We start from the raw sequence: 24,306 nt of genomic DNA, 5'->3' as shown, positions 1-24,306 counted from the left end.
TATACTATTAGTCACTAATTCAGAAATTATAAATTAGTTTATGTTCTTTTCAATCAAATGTTGAGCTGTGACGGGGGAACAGAAGAATTGAAGTAGTTTTTGCAGTTGATAGATTTTTTGATAAAGATATAAAACACTAAGTGTACGCTTATGAATGATCCGCTATAACCTACGCTATAAATGATTTAAACTGAACTGTGACTTAATGTAATTATTTATTTAACTTTTCACAAATAACATTATTGTAAGTTCCTTGCAATTCTCAGTCGACCTCTAGGTAGGAACTAGACCATAGACATCTGAAACATTAACTATTCACATCACCGGCGAAATTAGTAACTTAAAATTATGGAGCAACTGACGTGCGAACAGTCTTATCGGGGTTGTCATCTCTCGAGTGCGCGAGTCAGTGACATCCAGGGGTCAGTAATGAATGGCTGGAAGTAGGTGGCCCGTAGTTAGTGACAACGTGTACGTGTAGACATAACGATTACAAATATATCATGTGCGTCTGACTGTTACCCGAATGACGCGCGGCGCAAGAGATTGACGGATCGTGACAATTATAAAACGTGATTTTGCTCATGATTTGGATAATCGCGATATGATTTTTATCTTAAACTTTTTTTAGTTATTATTATTTTTTATTTTTTAGTGCCTCCATTGATAAATTTAGTTCATTTAAAGGTGATTGGGCATCTTAACACAATGAAAACTGAACAGAGGCGACAATTGTAACTTAGATAGAGTGGAAAAACAAACTAAAAAATAATACAGGAGTAATTTTGCTGTGACATATGCATTCACTGGCCCTCAGCTTGATTCATGTGAGTGCGTTTATCATAATAACATACGTGTAAGAGGTAGTCTTGGAGCGAAGAATGCAATAAACGCCATAACCTGGCATCTGAAAGAATTTTTATAGTTTCTATATCTCTTTGTTCTCCACATGAGTATTGCCGAGTGAAAACATCAATACTCGTTACTTCTAGGAAAAATTTTTCCAATATGTGAACAGGAGAAAAATGTTCTAAAGCGATGTAACATTTTTCAGAGGTAAAAGCACAGGTTACCATTTTTAAAAGAAAAGTTAAGATGATTAAATGTCCAAATAATCCCACACAAACTTATGGTTTTTTCAGTAAAATTGTTAGACCAAAAAAACTACATAGCAATTTTTTTTTTGGCTTGCATTGCCGAGAAAATTGACTCAAACCAATTTTAATTTTTCAAATAGGATGTAATGGTGCGCGTTATTGAGAGTTAGTTTAAAATTACCATGCTGTTCCGGGTTGATTGTTTCTGCTTTCTAATTATGGAGTTGTGATTAATACAGCCGGTTCTGTATGACGTATACATCTGGTGAGAGAGAGAGAGAGGGAGAGAGAGAGGGAGAGAGAGAATTTAATATGCAAATGTAATTTTAAAAATTCAATAATTTGCTTCATCTCTCTTTTGTGGAGTGTTACGTAGTTTTCACGAATAAAAATTCCAGTATTTATCATTTACAAACTAGCTTGAGTACGTCTCATTTGAAAAAAAGAACAAAAAAAACAAGCCTCTCTTAAGGCAAGGACATTTGTATAAGACCCTTGGTGAAAGATATAAACTACACAACTTTTCATACCTTCCTGAAAGGGAGGAAGGACACAGCCTGAAACTAATAAAACAATTAACCTCAGCAAATTAAAAAAAACTGATTATCACAAGGAAATAAAACGGACCAAATAAAATGTCGGCTTTTTGTCCTCGTCAGAACCCATGATACAACCGCAGTGTGGACGGGCACGCTTTCAGACCGTGAAGGCAGCCACAAACCCCGTCATACGCCGCCATATAGGCCCTACACAACCTTCCACCGTGCCACCCCGAGGTGCGTGCCGGAGTGTCCAAACAATTGAATTTGCGCAAATAGTTTGCTTCGTACTTCCTTGTTGAGATCATTTAATCGGTGAAATAATTCAAGCAAACATCGGGGAGGGATAAGGGGCCGTGAGGGGGTAACTTTGTGTATCGTTTATTTACCAATGTTTGTATGAAGGCCGTGACGCGTGGCGCAACTTTGTACTGATAAGTAACACCTACAATGTGAGCTATCTAGAATCTTTTGCATTTTTGCGGCATATCTAATTTTTGCCGAGGGAAAAGGTAGTTGTTCCTGCATTCGTATCATTGCTGGACTCGTCCCTGTGATTGGATTTTAATTTTTGTGCAATTTCTAGTTAAAAACCTAGTTACCTACTTTTACTTTAATGGTTTTGTTGCTTTGAAATATAATGTCTCAATTGGGAACGAATATAAGTTTCGCAATTCATGTAGACATAGAAATATGACGCAGGAATTATTACAAACGAGTATAGTATAATATAACTAATTTCAAGGAGTTACTATAGGCCATATTGTCTTAAAGGTCACTACCCGGAATTAAACAACACAAGACCACAACTTGTGGACTTTCCTCGCCGCGCCTGTCACGTTGACGTTGATTTCACGGCTGTTTCCCGAATTATTGGGGGGAGGCGGTCGAAGGGATTGTGCTATAACATGGTAGACCTAATTATATTGGTGATGAGTTGACGGCTCAGGCGAACGAACATTAGACCATTATTTGCTATTTTTTGTACCTGTTGCAGTGAAAAACTTCACGCTGGTTTATTTGTAAAGGGGGGGGGGAGGACCCCTCTTTTATCTTACTAAGGGGGGTGTAGGTGCAACTGCTGGGGGGAGGACCCTTCTCTTTTCTAGCTATTTGTTGGGGGAGGGGGGGGGCAAGGGCAGATCCGCAGTGGGGGAGGGTGTTGCGCAATGGACCACCCCACCAGTTACATCGGTGGTATACTCTTCGTCCCGTTCTTCCTTTCCAAATGGAGTAAAGCCAGCGAAAAACGAAAATTCCTAGCAATTTTTTCATCCCTTTTACTTGCCCTACATATTACAGTACGCTTGTCCTCGACAACGTACTGCAACGCGAGGCACAGTTCACATCCTGCCTTCGCCCCACCCACTCCTTTAGAAACAAGATCCCGGATCCGTAAGTTCAGATAACATATAAGGCACTCGAGCACTATGAATACATTACAATAGGCAAGGGTCATAACGGAGGTGGCGTCATACTTTATTGAACTTATTTCTAGATTCAGGTGCGTCAAGCGCTTAATTCATTGCTGATTTTGCTCTCAATATCTTATTTTTACCTTTCTTCTCCTAAACAACACATCACCATTGTAAAATACAGCAGTGCTTATGAGGCCGGGTAACTTGAGCAGTATCCTGAAACCCACGCATTTAATGATTTGATTGCGGTAGAGGCAAATGACCTTACACCTACTAAAAAGTGTTAAGTTTGAGGTATTTTTTCCGATTAAATTTTTTTTCACCGTCATCCAACATCGAATAATAATAATAATAATAATAATAATAATAATAATAATAATAATAATAATAGCAGAAGCAGCAGCCAACATGCCTCTTAATGAAGTCATGGCCATATAAAACACACGGGGAATGTACGGAACAAATTTAGAGGCATTAGAATGAAAACCTTTTAGATCTACGGCGTATCTGCTACCAATATAAAGAGCGTAGGGCATGGCAGCAATCCAGGTTCGGATGACGCTGCCATAAAATGCCTACGTGTCGAAATGAGCGGTAAACAAAGAGCGAAAGCTGACTGGTGCTTACTTTTTGATTTGAAAACATCGTCACGCAATTCCAGGAAAGTGAGGAAATGACATTATATTATCAGCGGGTGTTGGCATACAAATATTTTCAGAAATCTTCCCTATTGGCTGAGGTTAGAGTTGCGGTTAGAATACTACCGCGTTTGACGGCCCATTAATACACAGAGTGTGTTAGAATAAGTTATTTATAACTTTTGATTGGTATATGTTCTAGGTAGCGTGTTGCTTTTGTAATCACGCGATGCACAGATCATGACATATACATAATACAGACTGGCTTTTTATCCCCTTAAATTATCGTAGTATAGTCGGAAAAATAGAAGGGAACAAAACCCGCTAACAGATCTTAAAAAGGTGTTGGCCTTTGAAATGTATTTAACGAAAAAGGAATATATTTTTGACAGAAAGTTTACCAGTTGGCGCTTTTTTTTATTCATCCTGTTCTTAAAGCACTTTCCACGAAGCATATCTGTAGTTGATTGTTTGCGCTTAACCTCAAAGCTGTAATTTTAGAGTCAAATAATGCAAAAATGCTCAACAAAAGCATATGAAAAAAAATCAGATGAAAAAAATGAACAAAAGCAATCAAAGAGATTTAATACGCCCTTATTTGAATCATCAATACAGCAAATCAGTTGGTACACGCGTACTTCATACTTCCCAGGTAAATTTGCTCTTGAAGAGCTTTTGAAAGCAGAAATTTAGATGCTCTTGTCTTAGCATGGACACTAAATGATTAAGAAAGTCATCAATCCATTTGTGTTTATCAATGTCGCTACAGTACTTCGGTGCAGCCTTTTTGGTCTCAGACTGATTTAATTTATCAAGAAACTTTTTTTCTAAACAAACGCAAGCATTGATGTGACGATTTTAATAAATACGTTTTAAAATCTTACAGCTTTCCAAAATGGCAGTTTTTTTTTCGGATGCTTTTGCACTGAGAGCTGAAAAGTTTAAATATTCTCAGTTGATGACAGCAACACGAGAGGAGCCATAAACGGTCTGGATGTCGTACACCAGTGGTGCACTTCACCTGTTTACCATCAAACTTTCTGATAATTCTTCACGTGTTAAGCATTGACTGAATGTGGAGAATTTTACTAAAGCCACTAAGTAAGTTCCAAATTGGCTAATGTGTCTCATACAACTGGAACTCAAGTACACTCAACTCCTCAACTGGACCACACATCTGCTTTATTAATTACTCGAGGAAGAAAATTTTGCAGGTTTATTGCTCGTTTGCGTTTTGTGAGTTTGTTTGCGGTTAGTTTCTGTCCGGCGATAGCGGCCACAATTTGAGAGATTTTTGTTTCAAAAATTTTTGTAGATAGATAATACAACCGGAGTGAACTGATTTGATTTAAGTGCAACAGGGGGTTAGGTGTTCTCTTGGGAAGGACGTGATTCTTAATTCTTTTTACATTGCAATTTTTGCTATCTCCTCCTATACAATTTGAGTGATAAAATTTCGGTATAAATGGAATTATAAAGCGGCATTCCGTGCACCTGGGGATAAGCCTGTCCGCTGGGTGGTTGATTCTTAATTCTTTTTAAATTGTAATTTCTGTCCACTCCTCCTAGACTATTATAATGAGGAAGTTCAGTCTGTCTTTGGGTATTGGCAGACCCTCATCACGGATGTACGTGGGTCCCTTGGGATTGGACTGTCCCTGAGGGTGGATGATTCTTATTATTTTACATATTGCCTGTGGACAGCATTCATCAGCAAGTAATGGACGTATTTGGATGAAATTTTCAGGATAAGTCACCAATGGACCAAGAAAGATTTTAGTGATGATCCATCAATTAATTAATTAAATTTTCAGGATAGGTTAGGACGAAATAATAATATTTTGACGATGGTCAATCATATAAATAAATAAATAAATAAATAAATAACTATTAATAAAATGTTCGGGCTAGGTAACAAATGGGCCAAGAAAGAAATGATTAAATTTTGTTGATGATTATTTAATCTATTAATTAATTAATAGCTACATGTAATTATTAGTTTATCATTTGTGTTGTTTATTAATTTTGTTCGATATTGCATACAAGTAGAAAACTGTTAATAATAATGCAGCCATATGTTGATTCAAGCATGATATATTATATACCAAATGGCTCCCATTTATGTACTTTATAATTTTGTTAATGTGTTAGGGTTTAAAAACTAACTTTGCAATTTCGCAAGTTGCTTTGCTCTCTGAGCAATTTCATTTATTTATTTATTTATTTATTTATTTATTTATTTATTTATTTATTTATTCAGCACAAACTTAAACGAATAAAAAGTTTTTTGAAATGTGAATTTTTGGAAGTTACATCATCAACTTCACTAATGATGCAAGACGTAATTTCAGCTAGCAAATTTATACGTACTTCCATGCGGAGAATAGAAACCTACAGCGACAAAAACTCTTTTTAATCAATGCAGAGGTTCACTTTGTGATAAGTCACGAAAATTCTTATCCCGTTCTAGACGGTGGGCGTTGACAGCCAGAAATATTCCTGTGTGCTAATATTTCAACTCACGACTCTGTACTTCTTTTAGGACCTCATTGAAAAGCATGTGCAGTGCACTCAACAAACTCTTGCTTCAGGGTCTGTTGTCAAAATTAAAATTATAAGTATACATAGAAGAGAAGTTATTGAGTGATGAGTAACACATTTAAAATGTCACTCTTGGGTTAGTCTCACAACTTTATACATGAGTACTGGTGGATGTGATTTTTTTTTCCAAAAAATCATTTCATTTGGGTCTTTACTCTCATACAAGTAAAAAAAAATTAATAAAGACGTTGAGCATTGCTGTCAACGAGAGAACTTTTTTCGAGTTTAATTCATTATTTGTTTCTTTAATTTTCATTCAATCATTTTTATTTTCATTCTTTATTCTATTTCTTTGGTCCTTCCTTGGACCCATTTAATGTGCATAAGGTTCTTCATTCCATAATTTACCTTGTTCAATTTTATTGTTGACTTAATTTCTTCCTTTCTTCTTTTTCTTCATACATAAGCTTCTATATTCTCCATCTCAATCCCTGAAACCGCCCACGCCAGGTGACGCAGTGATGGAGTTGAAACAATGATGAAACTGCAAACATGGCTTTGGTGATCTGGACATGGACAAAATTACGTTATTATGTCCAAGATCTGGAGGACGACCAACGCGTCCAAGTAGATACTGTTGTTAGCAGTATTCTGGCAATGGCGACTGGGACTTGCTCTTCCCTTAGCTTCTGAGGTACCTCTGCCGCCCGCCCACACCAAAAATCGAAAAAAAAAAAAAACAATCGGAATAAAAAACAATAATAACAATGAGGCAAACGAAATGAGACAAAACCAAGCAATTTTAAGTGAATTTTTTTTATTTATATTAGACTAAGATAATTCATTTCTAAAGCTGGATCTTACAATGAAACGGGGATCACTTCGTTTCGACTTTATATCACAAGGCCTTCTTCAGGTGAACTTATTTTCAGTCGTCACAGGTATTAGAATCGGTTTTTTTCATAAGCAAACTAGTTTTTCCACCCCAATACCCTGCAGAGGCTTACTTTTGTAAAGGTGTTCCCATTTCCTCCACCCCCACGACCACCCCCACCTTAGCAAAATCCCGGACCCGCTAGTCTCCTGGATAATGCTTACGTGTAATTTTCTTTCAAGTGCATGTATACTCTATGGCAAAACCATCTTCGGATGTGGCTTATCGTTATCATATTAATCTGATCTCATTCCTTCGGTTTGCGGACACTTGCTTCCTTATGTACGTAGATAATGCTGATAATTTTTGGTGGACACAATAACTGTTCGCGACACCAATTGCGACACAGACGACGTCACCTTCGCCGTCAACAACTGTTTATTCACTTTTTTTTTTCAGTTTAGAAGGGCTAGGACGTAACCGAACTCTTCAGCTATTAAAAAGGTTAATAGAATAAGATTTGATCAAAGGAGAAATGACTCAACCGAAAATCTACGGCAGGTACCGGGTACTTGCTATAGGGACAAGACACAAGGCCTGCATTTGAATATTTTCTTTTATAAAATTTCATTCTCTTTTCCCTCATTAAGTCGTTAAATAATCTATGTCCTAGACGGTAACTTGGTCAAGAAATACCACTGTGCTTGTGACATGGGCCTACCTTGCTGGTAGTGACAATGAGATTTAGATCATTTTCTGATTAGCCTATGGTAAAAAGTTGTTTATTTTCAGTGGCCTATATCTTGTTTTGTTTTTATTTAAGTGTCGCAACAACAACAACAACAACAAGAAAATAATAATAATAATAAACATATAATGAATTTTATAATAAAACGCAGTTGGGTCCTTATTACCAGGCCTTCTACCCTGAAATTTCTGGGTAGGCTATCTAGCACCTTGATTTACGTTTAAATCTGATACAAATGCAGGTAATGCGACCTGAGGAAATGTGACGTCTATTGTAGAACCAAGCCTACCGTAGGTCCATTAATAATTTCAAGAGGTCTCTAATTACTACGTTAAGGTGGTGTCTTTGTTTAAATGTGATAGCTACAAATGCAGGTAATACGCCATGCGGATATGTGATGTCTGGTGTAGAACCAATCGCACCGCAGGGTTATGTGGCCATCGTGCATGTAGTTTTGATTTACACAACTTGATTTAACTCGGGATCAGCGGATCTTGAATACAATTAGTCGGTATTGCAGTAGTTGATATCAGCTTGATCGTGATCAGTGTGATTTACAGTAGGCCTTTTTGTCCTGTGGCCGTTTTAGTACACGGCTGTAGCCCCCTTCTTATTATTGTTTTAATTTGTGTGTGTTTTTGTGTCTGTGGGAATAACAAAAATCTAACAAAATAAATAGATAAATAAATAAATAAGCAATATTAATCTTTTAATATTAATGCTTTATAACGTTTGTCGTTCCCCAAACCTTGATTTTGGCTCACCTTGAAATTTAACTCTTCTGGTTAAGAAGGTTTGAGAAGGCATTCAAACAAAATGGCCGACCAACCCCAAAAGAAAGTTGATTTGGGACTTCTTGAAGAAGATGACGAATTTGAAGAGTTTCCAACAGATGGTGAGACGATTTAATCAAATAAGGAAGTGAGAAAGTCTGTGTTTTTTTAATGACTAATTATTTTACACACGTTTTGGCTTTTTTATAGGAGTAAATCGTGTGCTGTTAACACGAGGAACCGACCGGCTTCTTGACAGCGAACGGTGACAATGCGTTTTCGAGCAAACTGATTTATTTGAATAGCAGAGACATTGATCAAAGTCACCACATAATTTGGTTAACTTTAAAATTATTAAGATATAATGTGTGTGTGTGTGTGTGTGTGTGTGTGTGTGTGAGAGAGAGAGAGAGAGAAAGAGAGAGGGAAAGGCGAGGTGCGAAAGTGCGTTGTTTTCTTGATTAGTCATTTGATGTTAGTTGCATAATGTGATTTATGACACCATAAAAGTAAGTTGCAGAAATGTTATATGTACTTTTGTTAAGAAAATGACTTGTAAACTTAGACCAGGATTCAGTTAAAAAAAAAAAAACAATTAAAAATCAAAACCATTAAAAGTTATTCCCTTCAAAAACACTTGTCACAATGGTGACTATGATTAATGTCTCTGATATTCTAGTAAATTAGTTTGTGATATCAACAAATTTCATTCTTTTTTAATCATTAAACCTTCAAGCTCTTTGGCCAATTGGATTACCAATATAGCCAGTATTCACAGTCTTGAAAAATGCATTTATCTAGCCCTGCATCCTGAATTCAGTTTTTGGCTATGAAAAGTACTTAGGATTGCTGTTAGCCTGGAAACTGGCTTCTATTGCCCCATATGTGTCTTTGAAAAGTAGCTGAATTTGTTCCGTATGCAAAAATGTTTTAAGTCTTGTAGTTTTTCGAGAAATAAAGACAATTTTACACAGGTAGAATACCCTTCTTGGATGTCATTTAATTTTATTCTTTTTATGTGTCATTATCAGTATGTTAAAATTTTAAGTTTAAATGAAATAAGGAGTCTTTTTTTTCTTAGGTGTACCTTTATAAATGACAGTAGTTCAATATGCATTCAAAGTGTCATAGGAAAATTCTTGAACTAGAGACTCAAAAGTTGATGAATTTGTTCTTTATGTTGCTGTATGAACCCTCCCTGCAAATTTTTTGGGCACAACTTTGAATCGTACTTCCCTGACACTGGTTTTTATATGGATGTGAAAATTGCCTAGTTAAATGAAACTTTCACATCAGTAAAATTAAGTTTGGGCCAGCCATTTTGTGAAATGCTATAATAACATGTATATTTTTAACCAGATTGGACAGAAGCAGAAGAAACGCAAGAAGAAAATGTGTGGGAAGATAACTGGGATGATGATAATGTGGAGGATGATTTCTCACAACAGCTCAGGTAAGTAACCCCCCCCCCCTTTCAGGAATGTTATTGTTGCTCATACTCATAGGATGTTCTGGATAAATGGTGCCAACCTGCCCTAGGCTTGCACTTGGATTCAATTTTTTATACGATTTTTAGTTAAATAATTTAGTTCTAATTGACTGGCCAGTCACTGACAGCCCCGTATCTTCCTGTACTTTTCAGAAAAAAATATGGACATCAGGCATATTTTTGACTTTTTGGGAGCCAAAAATATCATTGGCCTAGGCAGCCCCCAGGACCTCGCACCATATTTTCCATCTTTTTGACTAAATGGCTGTCTCATCCCTGTTATAAGTTTAGAAATGCAGATAGTATACTTTTCAATATTTTATTTGTGGTTTCAGGGCAGAGTTGGAGAAACAAGGACACAAGGAAGAGCCCATGAAGACATAGAACCACTAAAAGGATGTCAGTAAACTTTGTGTAGTTTTCATCAAGACCAAAAACTGCCTGCAATCATTTACGTGACATATATAACATTAGTCATGAGTTTTGAAATGTGATAAAGCATTAGAAGAAAGGAAGAGCAAAGGAAGACAAGGATGGAGATATTTGTGGTAGCATGGATATTCAATGGACTACTTTGTCATGTGCACTGGATTGTTGGATTATGGAGGTTGTAAAATAAACAAGGCAGCAAAGCTGTCAAATGTACAGACAAAAAACAGAAAATAATGATGCAAAATAGGTCATTTTGCCAATTTTGATGCAATAATAAATAATGCTTATAATAGCACTGTTAGTCAACACTGAATTTTAATCATGCACAACAGGTAACATGGTCAATAACAGGAGCTGACCCAGAGATATTTTCTGACAGTATTCCAAAGTATCTTTGTTGATCCATCCTCTATTTTGATGATCTTCCAACAGAAAAAAAAATAAATATCAGTCAATATAAACTTAAAAATCCGAACGTCTTCCGGAAGCTGACCCAGAAGATGGTCTCAATCCATCCCTTCAATAAGATTACAGTATCAGGACCATGAGAGACCAAAGTCACATGATGAAAGTCTCAATATTTGAAAAATGATGACAGTGCATAAAATAATATTACATAATGTTTGAAAACATAAATAACATACAACTGCTTATGTGGAAATACAGAAAATGTGCAGAGCTTCAGGCGGTTAAATATCACAAATGCAAGCGTTTGAGAAAAAAGTTATTAAGGAAAATAAACAAAACTAGAAAAGCACTCTGAGAGTGCAGACCTCTGCCCAGGCAGGAGCAGATCCATAACAGGAGCAGATCCAGAGATATTTTCTGACAGTAATCCAAAGTATCTATTTTGATCCATCCTCCATTTTGAAGGTCTTCCAACAGAAAAAAAACAGATACCAGTCAATATAAACTTAATAACCTGACTGTCTTCCGGAAGACCCAGAAGATGGTCTCAATCCACCCCTTCAATAAGATTACAGTTTCAGGACCATAAGAGACCAAAGTCACATGATGAAAGTCTCAATATTTGAAAAATGATGACAGTTCATAAAATAATATAACATAATGTTTAAAGACATAAAAAACAATACAACTGCTTATGTGGAAATACAGAAAATGAGCAGAGCCTCAGGTGGATGGAAGTTATAAGTCACAAATGCCAGTGTTTGAGAAAAAAATTAACAAGGCAGCAATTGTTGATTATTATTGATTATTGTCCTCTTTGGCCCACTTCTGACAGTTCCTGAAATTTTCAGCAAAATTGGTCCATAACTTTTTGAGTTATGTTGATGACAGACAAACAGAGGTGAAAATATAACCTCCTTGGCAGAGGTAAATATAATTCCAATGAAGCTGCTATTCAAACTTTTAATCTTTTATATATATATATATATATATATATCAAAAACTTATTTGCAATATTAAACAAAATTTACCTGCATAATTATCATTGCTTCCTTATTATTAATCTAGCAGAGAGCTTTACCTTTGGGAGTTTACAGGGAAATATCAACAAGTGTGCTTTATGTAATCTCATTTAATGGCCTATCAATTAGGCAAATTATAACACTGAAATTAGCTAAGTGATACCCAAGGGAAATTGACAGACTAACCCTCTCAAAGGTCTTTCAGGCCCATAAGTCACAACTTAAGAAAAGCACAAAACAATAATGCACAAAATAGGAGACTACCAATTCTGATGCAATAATACATTATGTTTAACTGCACAGTCAACATTAAATTTTAATTTTGCACAACAGGTAACACCGACGAAAATAAAAGCATAAGGCTTCAGGCCCATCAGAGTTCAAGTTTATGCTTAGAAAGTGCCAGAATGAGAAAAATGAAAATTTCACACAAAATTGCATAAAATTCAATAATAAATGATAACCCAATTGACCTGGCTTTGTAATTTCAACTACATGCCAATCCTAAAAATCATACTTATAAGTTAAATATAATGATAAACACAGTTTTCTTTTCATAATGTTTGCAGTAGCAGTGCAAAAAGATTATTGTCAATTTTGATGTAACATTACATAATAAATTATAGAATAATTATCACCAATTTTTGATTATTGACTATAAATAGCATGGACATGTAGAAAATTTGATTACCATACGGCTTCATGCCCATGGGAGCTCTGAGTCCCACAATGAATATGCCAAAAAGATAATGAATATTTCACTTAAATGTATAACTTCCAGAAAAAGAAGCCAATTAGACTGCTTTTCCAACTCGGGCTGCATTTTAGCCATGTGTTTCTTTTTTGAAAGTTTGACAATCATAAGTAACATGGTTTTCCCATAATGGTCATCATGGCAGCAGCACCAAAAATTGTGTTTTCTTCTATTTTGATGCAACATTACATAATGCTTAACAGCATAATGACCATCAATTTTTAATAATAAAATATACATCATGGATTTTCAGAAAATGTGACTAGTATGGGTCTTCAAGCCCGTGGAGGTTCTAAGTTGCACCTTGAAATTGCCAATAAGTGAAAAATTAAATTTTCACAAAAAAACTGTTAAATTGCCAGAAAATTTTACCAAACAGACTGCATTGCCTACTGAAGCTGTATGTTAGACCCATGTTTCTTTCCTGTAAGTTTGAGAACAGCAAGTGACATGATTTCCCTTAAATGGTCATCATAGGAGCAGTGCCCTAAATAGAGGTTTCTTCAAATTTTGATGCAACCTTACATAATGTTTAACAGCATAATAACCATCAAATGTTATTAATAAAATATTAGTAACATGGACATTCAGAAAACGTGACAAGCAAAGGCCTTCAGGATCATGGAACTTCAAAGTCACACCTTGAAAATGCCAACATGTGAAAAATTAAATTTTCACAAAAAAACTGTTTAATTGCCAGAAAAAATTACCAAACAGACTGCATTGCCTACTGAAGCTATATTTTAGTCCCATGTTTCTTTCCTGTAAGTTTGAGAACAGTAAGTGACATGACTTTCCTTAAATGGTCATCATGGGAGCAGTGCCCAAAATAGGGGTTTCTTCAAATTTTGATGCAATATTACATAATGTTTAACAGCATAATGACCATCAATTTTTAATTATAAGATATTAGTATCACGGATATTCAGAAAATGTGACTAGCAAAGGTCTTCAGGCCCATGGAACTTCAAAGTCACATCTTGAAAATGCCAAAATGGAAACAAGACAGCACTGTTCTGAAATGGGTTTAGTTCCATTTTTAACACTTTTTTAACATAAAACAAAATAAACATTTTACTGCCATTTTTATATGGCCAACTAAAAAAATTGATGAGATGGGAAAAGTATCAATAGAACAGTGTTAAATGTCCAATTTCCTCCATTCTGAGATTCTGAACATAGTGGATGATTGAATCTGACAAACTGCAATGATATGAGTTTATTTCCATTTTTGACACTTTATTACACATTACATGATAACAAGTTTACCATGTTTTTTACATAATCAACTAACAATGTTGTAAAGATGCAGGAAATATCAAACAAACACTTTTACGCATCTTATTAGTTCAATAATGAGACTGTTAACATGCCTAATAATTGAATCTGAGGAAATGTGAAAAAACAGTATAACTTCTAAAATAATGGCCCGCTTATGCTGATTTTTTAACTCAACCTGCGTTTTAGTAAGATTGACAACTTCTGTGAGTATAATGACAATTGGCCAATCCGTTTTTCTTATATTGTGTTATCAGTGTTGCATTTATATTGAAAAAAGTGAAAAAAACAGCATAAATTCCCTAAAAATGGCCCAATCATGCTGATTTTCGAACTTGACCTGCGTATTATGAATATTCATCAGTTCTGTAAGTTTCAAGCCAAAAGGTAAAAGGGTTTTCCACTTATCGTGTTATCGGTGCTGTATATATGCTGAAAAAAGTGAAAAAAACAGCATAACTTCCCTACAAGTGACCCGATCATGCTGATTTTCGAACTTGACCTGCGTATTATGAATATTCATCAGTTCTGTAAGTTTCAAGCCAAAAGGTGAAATGGTTTTCCACTTATCGTGTTATCGGTGCTGCATATATGATGAAAAAAGTGAAAAAACAGCATAACTTCCCAAAAAATGGCCCGATCATGCTGATTTTCGAACTTGACCTGCGTATTATGAATATTCATCAGTATTGTAAGTTTCAAACCAAAAGGTAAAATGGTTTTCCACTTATCGTGTTATCGGTGCTGCATATATGCTGAAAAAAGTGAAAAAACAGCATAACTTCCCTACAAGTGACCCGATCATGCTGATTTTCAAACTTGACCTGCATATTATAAATATTCATCAATTCTGTAAGTTTCAAGCTGAAATAAAAAACAGTTTTCCACTTATCGTGTTATCGGTAAAAGTGCACGGCGACGACGGCGACGACGGCAACGGCGACGACAGACGCAGATGATGGCTATATGTACAGACACATCTGTGTCTGTACATAAAAATGCTCAGACAAGGCACACACATATGTACTCTGTGTACAGCTGATGCTGTTTCATATAAAAGTGCAACTGATTGCATCAGAAAGATTTGTATTTTTTTTTTTTTACACTCAATTTTACACTGAATTATCATTTAAATAAATAATATTATGTGGTTGGAAATGATCACTTTTTGTGTTAAGTTATATTTTTAGCAACTACAGTTTGTCATCATTGGACAGTAAACAAAGAAAGCAACAACTAGTGTCAACAAATATGTATAATTTTTAATTTTTTAAAAAACACTCCTGAACTTAGGAAAAATCAAGTTCAACACAGTTATACAGAAACATGCAGTCTGGAAAGTTTTGGTCACTTTGGAATGTAACACCTTCCAAGTTTCGAACCCAGAGTTTTCAGATAACAAGAAACTATCTGCCATAGTACAAGACTTGGCGTGTTTCTAGTTATCTCTGAAACTTGGGGTAAAGTTTCAAAGCCTTGGAATAAATTATGCAAAATGTCAAATCTTTGGTAAACATTTAACTGCTTTTACACTGATGATAATGTAATGTGATAATATGAAGGACGATAACTATTTGGACGGAAGTTGTAGATCAGAATTTCTATAGAAATCCCACTAATATTGAATTTGTATATATGTATTACAACAACTAAACTCCAGATATCAAAAATAGTAAATTAAGTTAAAAATTTAAGAAATGAAAAGGTAACAGTAACACTAATGTCATATACGTGTGATGCTAAAATGCCATCAAGTGGAGTCATCCAGGTAGGATAAAACTGCAAATATTTCCTTAGGTTAACAATGACACCAGCCCTAAAAAAGTACACAACATGTACTATCACCCTTTCCTGTGGTTTATAAAACCTGCTTTGATTGGTCTAAATTAGAATAAGTTCCTCTTTGGACTGACACAGCATATAACTTCCTAGGTATGCTAAGACTGCTGTTGCCTGTACTGTCTTAGTCCTTGTAGAAATATTTTCTTGGTTTCCTCCATCATTTGTGAGTAGAGATTTAAATCTTCCTCCTTTGCCTGGAGCGTACTTTGAAGGGTGGCCTTTAGTGCCTCGTTCTCATCCTTCTGGATTGCAAGACTGAAAGAAAAAAAGAAGACAACAGAAATAAGTGAAATGACCACCACAATTTACTTTGTACAGTCTAATATATCCATAAATGATTATATTCAACTGTACTTATGAGAATGGATAATTACCTTTTTGATATTGCTATTATAATATTAAAAATGCAAAAAAAGTCAATAATCCAACAAATTGGGTTAGATAAAAGTAATATATAAATATGGTGATTGGTAAATACTTCAACACATAAAGTTAACAGAAACATAGATAAATTACTTGGTTTGAAGTTCTTCCACTTCTTCTGGTGTGATATCCTCTGTCTTACTGGTGTCATCTCCAACAAGAAATGTCCCCTGCTTGGACTTGCTCTTCTTCAAACCTGGTAATAACAGAAACTATTAAAAAATCTTCATAAAAAAGATAAAAATTTCATACAACTTAAACATAGGACAGTATTTCTCTGGAATTATATAAGCAAATTTTTGAACTTGGAACAAAAAAGAGCTGACAGACAGTGAGAACAAGAAAGTTAAAGACCAAAACTGCTTCGATCTGTCATGTAATTCAGTATTTTAAGACTGCCTGAAATGCCCAAAATTATGTAAACCAATGGCTGTTCCAAAATCTTGGGAAAAGGGGGAGAGGACAACAATTTGTTAAATTTATCTTTAAAAGGACTTAACATTTCGATGAAATGATATACACCTTTAGCTGATTGGGACTGCTCCAGCTTTGTTTTGCCCAGCTGTTTTTCCAGTTGTACATTCTTCTTTTTATGATGAGCCAGTTCTTGCTGGAGGTCCTGGGATTGCTTCTGACCAGCTTCCTCTCTGAAGTGGCAAGAGATATTAAGTGAAAAAAAGTTAATGCTATTCTCTCCTGCGTGAAAAATTCAATTATTATTTTTACTTGGTTATGCACAGATTAAATTTTATATCTACCGTATCAGAAAAAATAACCCAAAGCATGCCAAACATTTCATGCTGCCCCTCATTTTTTTCTTTTTTGTAATTTCAAGTTTTCTGCCCAATGACAGTAGATAAGTCCCTAATGCCCTAGAACAAATAAATCAAATAAAATGTCTACTTTTTTGCAACAGTTTTACCATTTCATATATTTTTCCACACACACACTCTGGGGCCTATTTTAAACAAATAATTACTGGTAACGAAAATCTCTACCTTTGTTGCAACAGTTTAACTAGCTCCAATAATTTATCCCTCTCTACTTCTGCAACATGGTACATGGACTTGTATTCCTGGCACTGGGCCTGCAGTTCAGACAGCTCTTCTTTGCTCAGTAACCTAAATGATGAAGAAAATGGTAAATATATTTTCTAGGCACTCTGAACAGAATTATCTCAGTGGTGAAAGATATTAATCAGTGCTGATTATCTTCATGGCAGAAAATTAGGACAAATAGCACACATTACCCTTGAGATTTAGTATATTTTGTCTTTTACTCCAGGTAAACAAGGAAATTAACATCCATTTTTGCAGCACATAATCCTAACAAACTTAGTAATTATGGGTGAGATTCTAGAATCACAAATTTGTCAACATCAATACTCACACTCTGCCCATAAAGCTTTTGGAAAAAAAACTTACTAGTATGGATCATCTTTATTTTTCAGTTTAAACATAAATTTAGAAAATGCAGCAAAAATACCCAATGCAAGCAGCCTCCCTTAGAGAAACAAACAATGAACTTAAAAAGATGAAAAAAATTATATTATTCCATTTCAGTTTAAACCCAAATTACAATCAAAGTAAAATACCCAATCTGTATATTCTACTAGTATAAAATCATGGACGTACCCCGGTTGTGAGGATGCAGGGCGTACCGACTTCCGTGATGATGCTCTCTCCCTGTCAGTGGCATCACCGTTCACTTGGCTCTGTCGTGATGTGGATCTGTTACTGGCTCTGAGAAATTGGAATAAATTAGTTAAAATGAAATTGAATTGTGCCAGAGGACCAAGGCTTACCTCAAAACAAGTGACAGCACAACCATAAAAGTACAATGATAGAATTAAAAAAATTAATGGTAGTGTCTGGACTGCTAGTCTAGTTTCAATTTCAAACTTTTTTTATTGAATGTTTTCTTTTAAAATCAATGGTCAATATCCTTGCTCTCTCTCTCTCTCTCTCTCTCTCAAACACACACACAAGCACTACCACTTGCCCTTTGTCTATCCTTTTCCCTCTCTCCCTCTCTTCCTTTTTCTCTCTCCCTTTTTCTTCTTTCATCTCCATCTAAACTCTCTCCCTCCCCTGTCCCCCCCCCCTCTCTCTCTCTCTCTCTCTCTCTGACTTACCTAGATTGTGGTGGAGAAGGAGTGTGAAGAGCGGTCCCATCATTGACTACAGGATTCACAATAGTTGCAGTTCCAGGCCGAGATACAGTCCTTTCAAACAACGCATTAGCCGCGTTCATCTGAGCATTCACTGCAGAGACTTGGGCCCTCTGCCTCAACTCTTGGATTTCATCCTCCATAGAGTGCAATTTTTGCTCCTTCTCTGCTACTATTTTTTTCAACTGTTCTACAACATTGACGTCGTGTTGCTGTTTCTGGGAGAGTTCTCGAAGCTTGGCAGACTGTGACTGTTCTTTTTCCTGCTGGGACTTGTTATTCTGCTCAACCATAGACTTGAGTCTTTCTTGCTGTTTCTGTAAATAGTTCTTTTATTACTACTAATTATTATCTTTAATCGTCATCAATTATCAAAAATAATTTTAATCTCATAAGTGAATGCAATATTCTGTTCTATGTGAAAACTGGAAAAAATGATGTCGGTCAGATTTTTACGTCAATTAACCTCAGAATAACATACAACATACATAATACATGAAAATAACTCTGAATCTTTGAGGCAGAGCTTTTTAGTGAAACCTTAGGCTAACAGGGTTCTATAATAAATCAAGACTGCATGAAATTTTTACTAAAATAATAATAAAAAACTTTATATTCTTCTCCTTGTATCTTATAGTCCTCACACCCACCATGAGTGCCTCAATCAGTTCATCATCATGTTTGCCCTTGTCTAACAGCTTCTGTACTTGCTGCTTCTGGAGCTTCACATCCTCTGACAGTACTTTGTTTCTGGAACACCAGGATATGACCATTCAGTTCAGATAGTACATGCAATTTCACAATATCACTGAAATTTTGTTAACTTTAAATATTATGGTTGTATTTTTTACAGGTAAATTTTTGTAAGATTTATTTATTATTATCAAATTTATAAACAGTTCTGTGTTTTCAAGAAGATTGTTCCGATTTTTTTTAATCAAATTTTTATTAAAAAAAGAAATAATTTAATAAACGAAAAAAAAAAAATAATAATAATAGTTATTTTTCAGGTTTAAGAATATTAGACACAACTTATATATTATTAATTCAAAGCAATGAAAATATAGAGATGTTCTGTTGGCAGTCTTTTCGACTATCACCTTGCTTTTGAGGCATCAAACTTGCGTTTCAGTGCTGCATGTTCCTCTTCTAGAGCTTTAAGTTCATTGGCTGCTTTCTAAAAGACCGAAACAAAACTTGGATAATAGGAGTAAGGGTCTTTATCACATCTAGTGATCTTTCTTTAACATTCTACCTGTTCTGTTTCAAAATAAATTGACTTTATAAAGTCTGAATGAATCTACATCAAAGAGCTAATCTCACTGAATGTGAAAGGCAATCTTTGGGCTAGTAGATTCTTATATCTTTTTGACCCGGAGGACCTGTCGGCAAAGAATTTTTTGGCATAGGTTGACAAAATGTGAAAAATTATCTTCTTACATCTTGAGCTTCTCTCCTCTCCTTCTCCAGTCTTTTGATCTGTGTTTGGTGTCTGTCATCTAGTGTGCTCCTTTTGGAGGATGACGTCCCCATGAACTGTGCTTCTAGATCATCCTCCATCGCTAGAGAAGACTGTCTGTCTTGAAGCTGGCTCTTCAGCTCTGTTACCTGTAGAGATATGTTACTATGAAGTAAGATACTAAGTCAAAACATTCCATGACAAATCAAAATATTTATTTTTATTATTTATGAAAATGACAAAGCTATCTGTTTGTACATTTTCCATTCTAGAATTCTGGGGAATATTTTTTATACCACATCCTGCTTCTTACTCTTCTCTGTGGACAGGAACAGAGTTCCTTTTAACTGTACTTTAAATTTTGGATAACAATCAAATGAAGTAATATTAGGGCTGTAAGGAGAGTGTTGACTAATTCCGATGTAAGCACTGTATAGATTTTTAAAACTTTTTTGGTTTTCCCTTGTAAAAAAATAAATACTTTCTAGTCTCATGTTGGAATAAAATAATTCATCATTGCTACTTGCTAGGTTTGTTCTAAATATTTCCCTATTTTTTTCAATAGGCTACCTTTTTCTGCAGAGCCAAAATCTGCTGTGCTCTGCCTCTCCATCCACTTGTGGCATTCAGCAAGGACTGCACTGTGACTCCTTCACCAACCTCATTGGCTAAAACCTGCAAAATGATGTTCAATCATCTGAAGTGTGCATTAGCACATTCATTTTAAACTAAGACCTTCAAAGATGGTGGGCTAAAGTATTAACATTTGTCTTTTATTTAGTTTCCTTTTATAATGATTGTAAATGAACACATTAATTAGTTCATTATATAAAGAGCAGCGTTTTCAAATTAGAAATTAACATATATATTTAATCTTTACCTTCTGTGTGCTTTTTAATTCATTTTTTACACTAAGCACTTGGTTTCTTTGTTCTGATAACTTGAGCTCTGTTTGTCGTAGTTTTTCCTGAGTGGCCTTCAGTTCTTGTTCCAAACTCTGTTATCAAATGAAATTTACTGATCATCATAAAACCATGAATGTTTCTGTCTTTCATTATAAGCTAATCACTTGCATCCCAAAATAAAGTACAGGTATGACCCTGGGTTTTTTCTCCATAAGGATCATTCAACTAGTTTGATAATCATTTTGTTTGTGTCTGACAACATGGTATTAGTTATTTCTTATACTTTTTAAGCTGTTGTATTTCAAAATATCATTTTGTAAAATAAAAAAAAACTTACAAATAGACAAACCCACAAACCATTACGTAAACATATCAATAGCATACAAGAATCATAGTTATACAAGTGAGACAACTGATAGCATTATAACAAAAGCAAAATCTACTGATAAAAAGCTTGTACTCATCACAATTTCAGTTGTCATGAATACTTATACATACGAAAGCATTTTCATATCCTCTATGTTTATCTCCATTCCACATTTCATAAAATCAACCAAACATCCTTTAATAAGATAAAATCTTAATACCATAGAAACATTAGCTGATTACCTTGTCATCTCTGGGAGACCCGTAGGGGTTACTGTATTTGGGGATGTCTCCTTTACCTGCCATGTCTTCAGAGTCAGCTGAGCGAAGCTGAAATAAATATATAATTCAAAGATTATTCCAAGTTATGCTCTATAAAATTTGAAAGCCTTTTCAGAGAGCTTCCCACCATTCCTATAACTTTGATCACTCAGAGGTGAAAAAATAGGTTTTCAAGTCACAGTGCATTCTAATATTCTTAATACTTGCAATGTGCATCTTCCAGTATCCTGATCTCAAATATATAGTGATAAAATCATAAAGTTATCATCTGAGGTTATGCCTGGTTCAAACACAGAAAAGACTGCATATTACTAAACAGAAAAAAAAATGTTCACCTTATTTTCTAGATCTCTACATTTCTTCTGAGTCTGCCTTGCTTTCGTTTTCTCTGCTTCCACTTCTGCCCTCAGTTCACGCACTTTTTTGGACAATTCTACAATCTTGGTGGCCGCAGCATCACTGGCAACACCAGCTCCACCTATAGTGCAATACAATATGTGATGATCACATAACATAAATCAGTTAAATACCTCGTACATCTTTCAAAGCTAAGATTGCAAATAAATCAGTTAAATACCTAAATAAATAAATAAATAATTGCTCATTACCATTTTTCATGCACTTATCTCATTTTATTACAATGTTTATAAAGTAAGTCTTACCCAGACAATTAACAGCTAAATTAAAATTCACACCACAAATGACTGAGTGAAAGGGAAAATAAAACTGTTCGATAAAATATTCAACTAAAGTGTTATTCTTTCAATGTACCAGCTATAGCAGCCCTGTCTTCTTCTCTCTTCTTCTTAAGCTGTCTTATTTCAAAGTCCCTCTCACTCAACAGCTTGTACAGCCTGCCATTTTCATCTTTCATTTCCTGAAATGAATCAAAAAGATTTTTATGAATTTCAGCATTGCAATTGATAACAACATCAAATTAAAAACTTTACCATATCATCCCATGGCAGTGACTGCTGCAACTACATGTAGTTGTACTAAGTTAATATTTCCAACTGATCTATTGTCAAAACAAGAAATTTGTAGGTGAAACATATTTTACTGTGTCTAGTGTAATGAAAGAAAAAAAATAAATAATTTCTTATGAGATTAAGCTTGTTTTCTACTAACATATCAGTCATGCGCCATATATAAAATGTGTCTTGGAAATTAATTTCTTTACCCACTAGAAATGTGTTGTCTTACCCTCAGCTGATCATTAAGGTGGTTGACTAGCTCCTCAGAATAAATGGATGAGGAAGGCGCTGGAGGATCTGCTAACTGGAAACAAGTCATCATCAGGTTAAATAAATTTTGTCAGCCAAAAAACTCAGTTGCTCTTTCGCCCTCTGGTTAATAGGTCCTTAACTTAATAAACATTTTTGTTCAGAAGTTATTTGGTTTGGAATATCATTAGCAAATTTTGACAGAAAATTTATCAAATTACACTACATTTTTCAAATATTTTGTTTGACTTCTTTGTTCATACTAATACACACTAAGCGAACCCACTGGATTAATGAATGTTCAAACTATTGAAAATTTTGGGCATGTGAAGATAAGATAATCTACCTTAATACCTCCCATCTCCCCCTTTTTTCAAGAAACATCATCAAAAAGGGTCTCAGACCAGGGCCCCTTTGAGTGGTCACATTAAATCTTAAAAAATATATAGCCCTCTATGCTGCAATTAATAATGGCATTTTTTAAATTTCAAGTGTATTTAAATACACAGTACATACAGTTAATGCTAAATCATCTTCGACACCAAATGCTCCAAAAGATTTGGACTCCTTAAGTTGGTCTTTCTCTGATTTTTCCTTTTCCTCCTTTCTCTGTTTCCTCAGTAACAGCTTCTTCTGTTGCTGCTCCTGCAGCAGCTGAAACTGCTGTTTTAACGTCTCATCTGATGCATTCATAATTTCCTGAAATATGTGAAATTGTAAAGGATTATTGTGTAATAAATAACTTTATGTCTAGAGGCTTGGTTTAATGCTTATTATCGTTTAATACAGTTTTATTTTCAGACTGATCGATATCTCTGCTTCCGGATATAAAATTCAGTTTTGCAATCCACTAGTTCCGCTCTCTTATTTTATTTCTAGGACCTCCATGCCCATTCAAACATAATGAGAGCTGAGTTTATTTCAAGGTTGAACAGCGAAACACTACTAGCAAGTGACTTTGTCTACAAAAGTACCACAGGAATGGCGGTCGTACAATCATGTCAGTTTTAACTGTATCAGCTATCAGTGACAAAATTTTATTGTAAACCCATATATCACAGTTGAGATTCATGACTTAGGAACTCAGAAACATCTTCTCGACCCTACCTTTTCTTCTGGCTACAGTATCCTATCCTTCCGCTTTAAATCACAACGATCCATGCATTAGCACAAGACCTAGTCTTTTTGTTTATATGGTCGCTGTTCTAAAAAGAATTTGTATAGAAGCTCCGCACGGAATGAAACATTTCAACCAATCAAGTAGCTGTATTGATTTTTGGATAGACAGCAAGCTGCAGTCTGAAGACTTGTTATGTGGGGCTATAAAATGGCTGCTATATGTAACAACAGACCAGTAGCAGGGTGTCATTGATCTCTTGTTAGGGAGTTTTACCACATAAATATCCCTTAATGTTGATGAACAGTTTAAAGTAAACTAGAAATCCTAAGAATGCGTTTCACGCCAAAAAAAAAAAAAAAAAAAAAAAAACAAAAAAAACAATTAATACGTCTGCTTGGCAGGGTAGAGATTCCGCTGAGGTGCAAGGAAGGGTCGGTTCAACAGTAAGAACGACCACGACTAGCTGCTGAACCTCTTAACCCCCTAGTTGCCATCCATTAATTAA

At 35.1% G+C, this 24,306-nt stretch overlaps 2 protein-coding genes across 2 annotated transcripts; one reads left to right on the top strand and one right to left on the bottom strand.

The window, feature by feature from the left end:
* The first annotated feature begins 8,565 nt into the window (after positions 1-8,565).
* LOC106153466 (26S proteasome complex subunit SEM1-like) lies at positions 8,566-10,621 on the top strand. Its single transcript, XM_087017538.1, has 3 exons — positions 8,566-8,750; positions 9,988-10,081; positions 10,453-10,621. The coding sequence occupies exons 1-3, from the start codon at positions 8,672-8,674 to the stop codon at positions 10,499-10,501; spliced, it is 222 nt and encodes a 73-aa protein (XP_086873664.1). The 5' UTR covers positions 8,566-8,671; the 3' UTR covers positions 10,502-10,621.
* A 4,632-nt stretch (positions 10,622-15,253) lies between these two features.
* LOC106156111 (coiled-coil domain-containing protein 13-like) lies at positions 15,254-23,944 on the bottom strand. The gene is made up of 17 exons (XM_013531223.2): positions 23,789-23,944; positions 23,198-23,380; positions 22,662-22,736; positions 22,230-22,335; positions 21,794-21,936; positions 21,420-21,506; positions 20,786-20,902; positions 20,476-20,580; positions 19,887-20,054; positions 19,547-19,623; positions 19,097-19,196; positions 18,411-18,763; positions 17,911-18,018; positions 17,275-17,397; positions 16,799-16,923; positions 16,370-16,472; positions 15,254-16,108 (listed from the first exon to the last, which is right to left on the bottom strand). The coding sequence occupies exons 2-17, from the start codon at positions 23,372-23,374 to the stop codon at positions 15,949-15,951; spliced, it is 2,127 nt and encodes a 708-aa protein (XP_013386677.2). The 5' UTR covers positions 23,375-23,380; positions 23,789-23,944; the 3' UTR covers positions 15,254-15,948.
* Between the last annotated feature and the right edge of the window lie 362 nt (positions 23,945-24,306).

The sequence above is a fragment of the Lingula anatina genome, chromosome 7, assembly GCF_051362555.1.
Source record: "Lingula anatina isolate TDL-2025a chromosome 7, LinAna3.0, whole genome shotgun sequence".
Taxonomy (NCBI): Eukaryota; Metazoa; Brachiopoda; class Lingulata; order Lingulida; family Lingulidae; genus Lingula; species Lingula anatina.
Note: the sequence above shows the minus strand (reverse complement) of the source record. Positions and strands in the feature narration are given on the sequence as shown.

What these genes read in the sequence shown, in the direction of transcription:
- LOC106153466 (XM_087017538.1), top strand. Translation starts at nt 8,672, where the DNA reads ATGGCCGACCAACCCCAAAAGAAAGTTGATTTGGGACTTCTTGAAGAA. An exon ending in TGAAGAGTTTCCAACAGATG is followed by an intron (nt 8,751 to 9,987) that starts GTGAGACGATTT and finishes ATTTTTAACCAG; the next exon opens with ATTGGACAGAAGCAGAAGAA. An exon ending in GATTTCTCACAACAGCTCAG is followed by an intron (nt 10,082 to 10,452) that starts GTAAGTAACCCC and finishes TTGTGGTTTCAG; the next exon opens with GGCAGAGTTGGAGAAACAAG.
- LOC106156111 (XM_013531223.2), bottom strand. Translation starts at nt 23,374, where the DNA reads ATGAATGCATCAGATGAGACGTTAAAACAGCAGTTTCAGCTGCTGCAG. An exon ending in AACTGATTGAGGCACTCATG is followed by an intron (nt 18,764 to 19,096) that starts GTGGGTGTGAGG and finishes AACTATTTACAG; the next exon opens with AAACAGCAAGAAAGACTCAA. An exon ending in GTGGAAGAACTTCAAACCAA is followed by an intron (nt 16,109 to 16,369) that starts GTAATTTATCTA and finishes TTTTTCTTTCAG; the next exon opens with TCTTGCAATCCAGAAGGATG.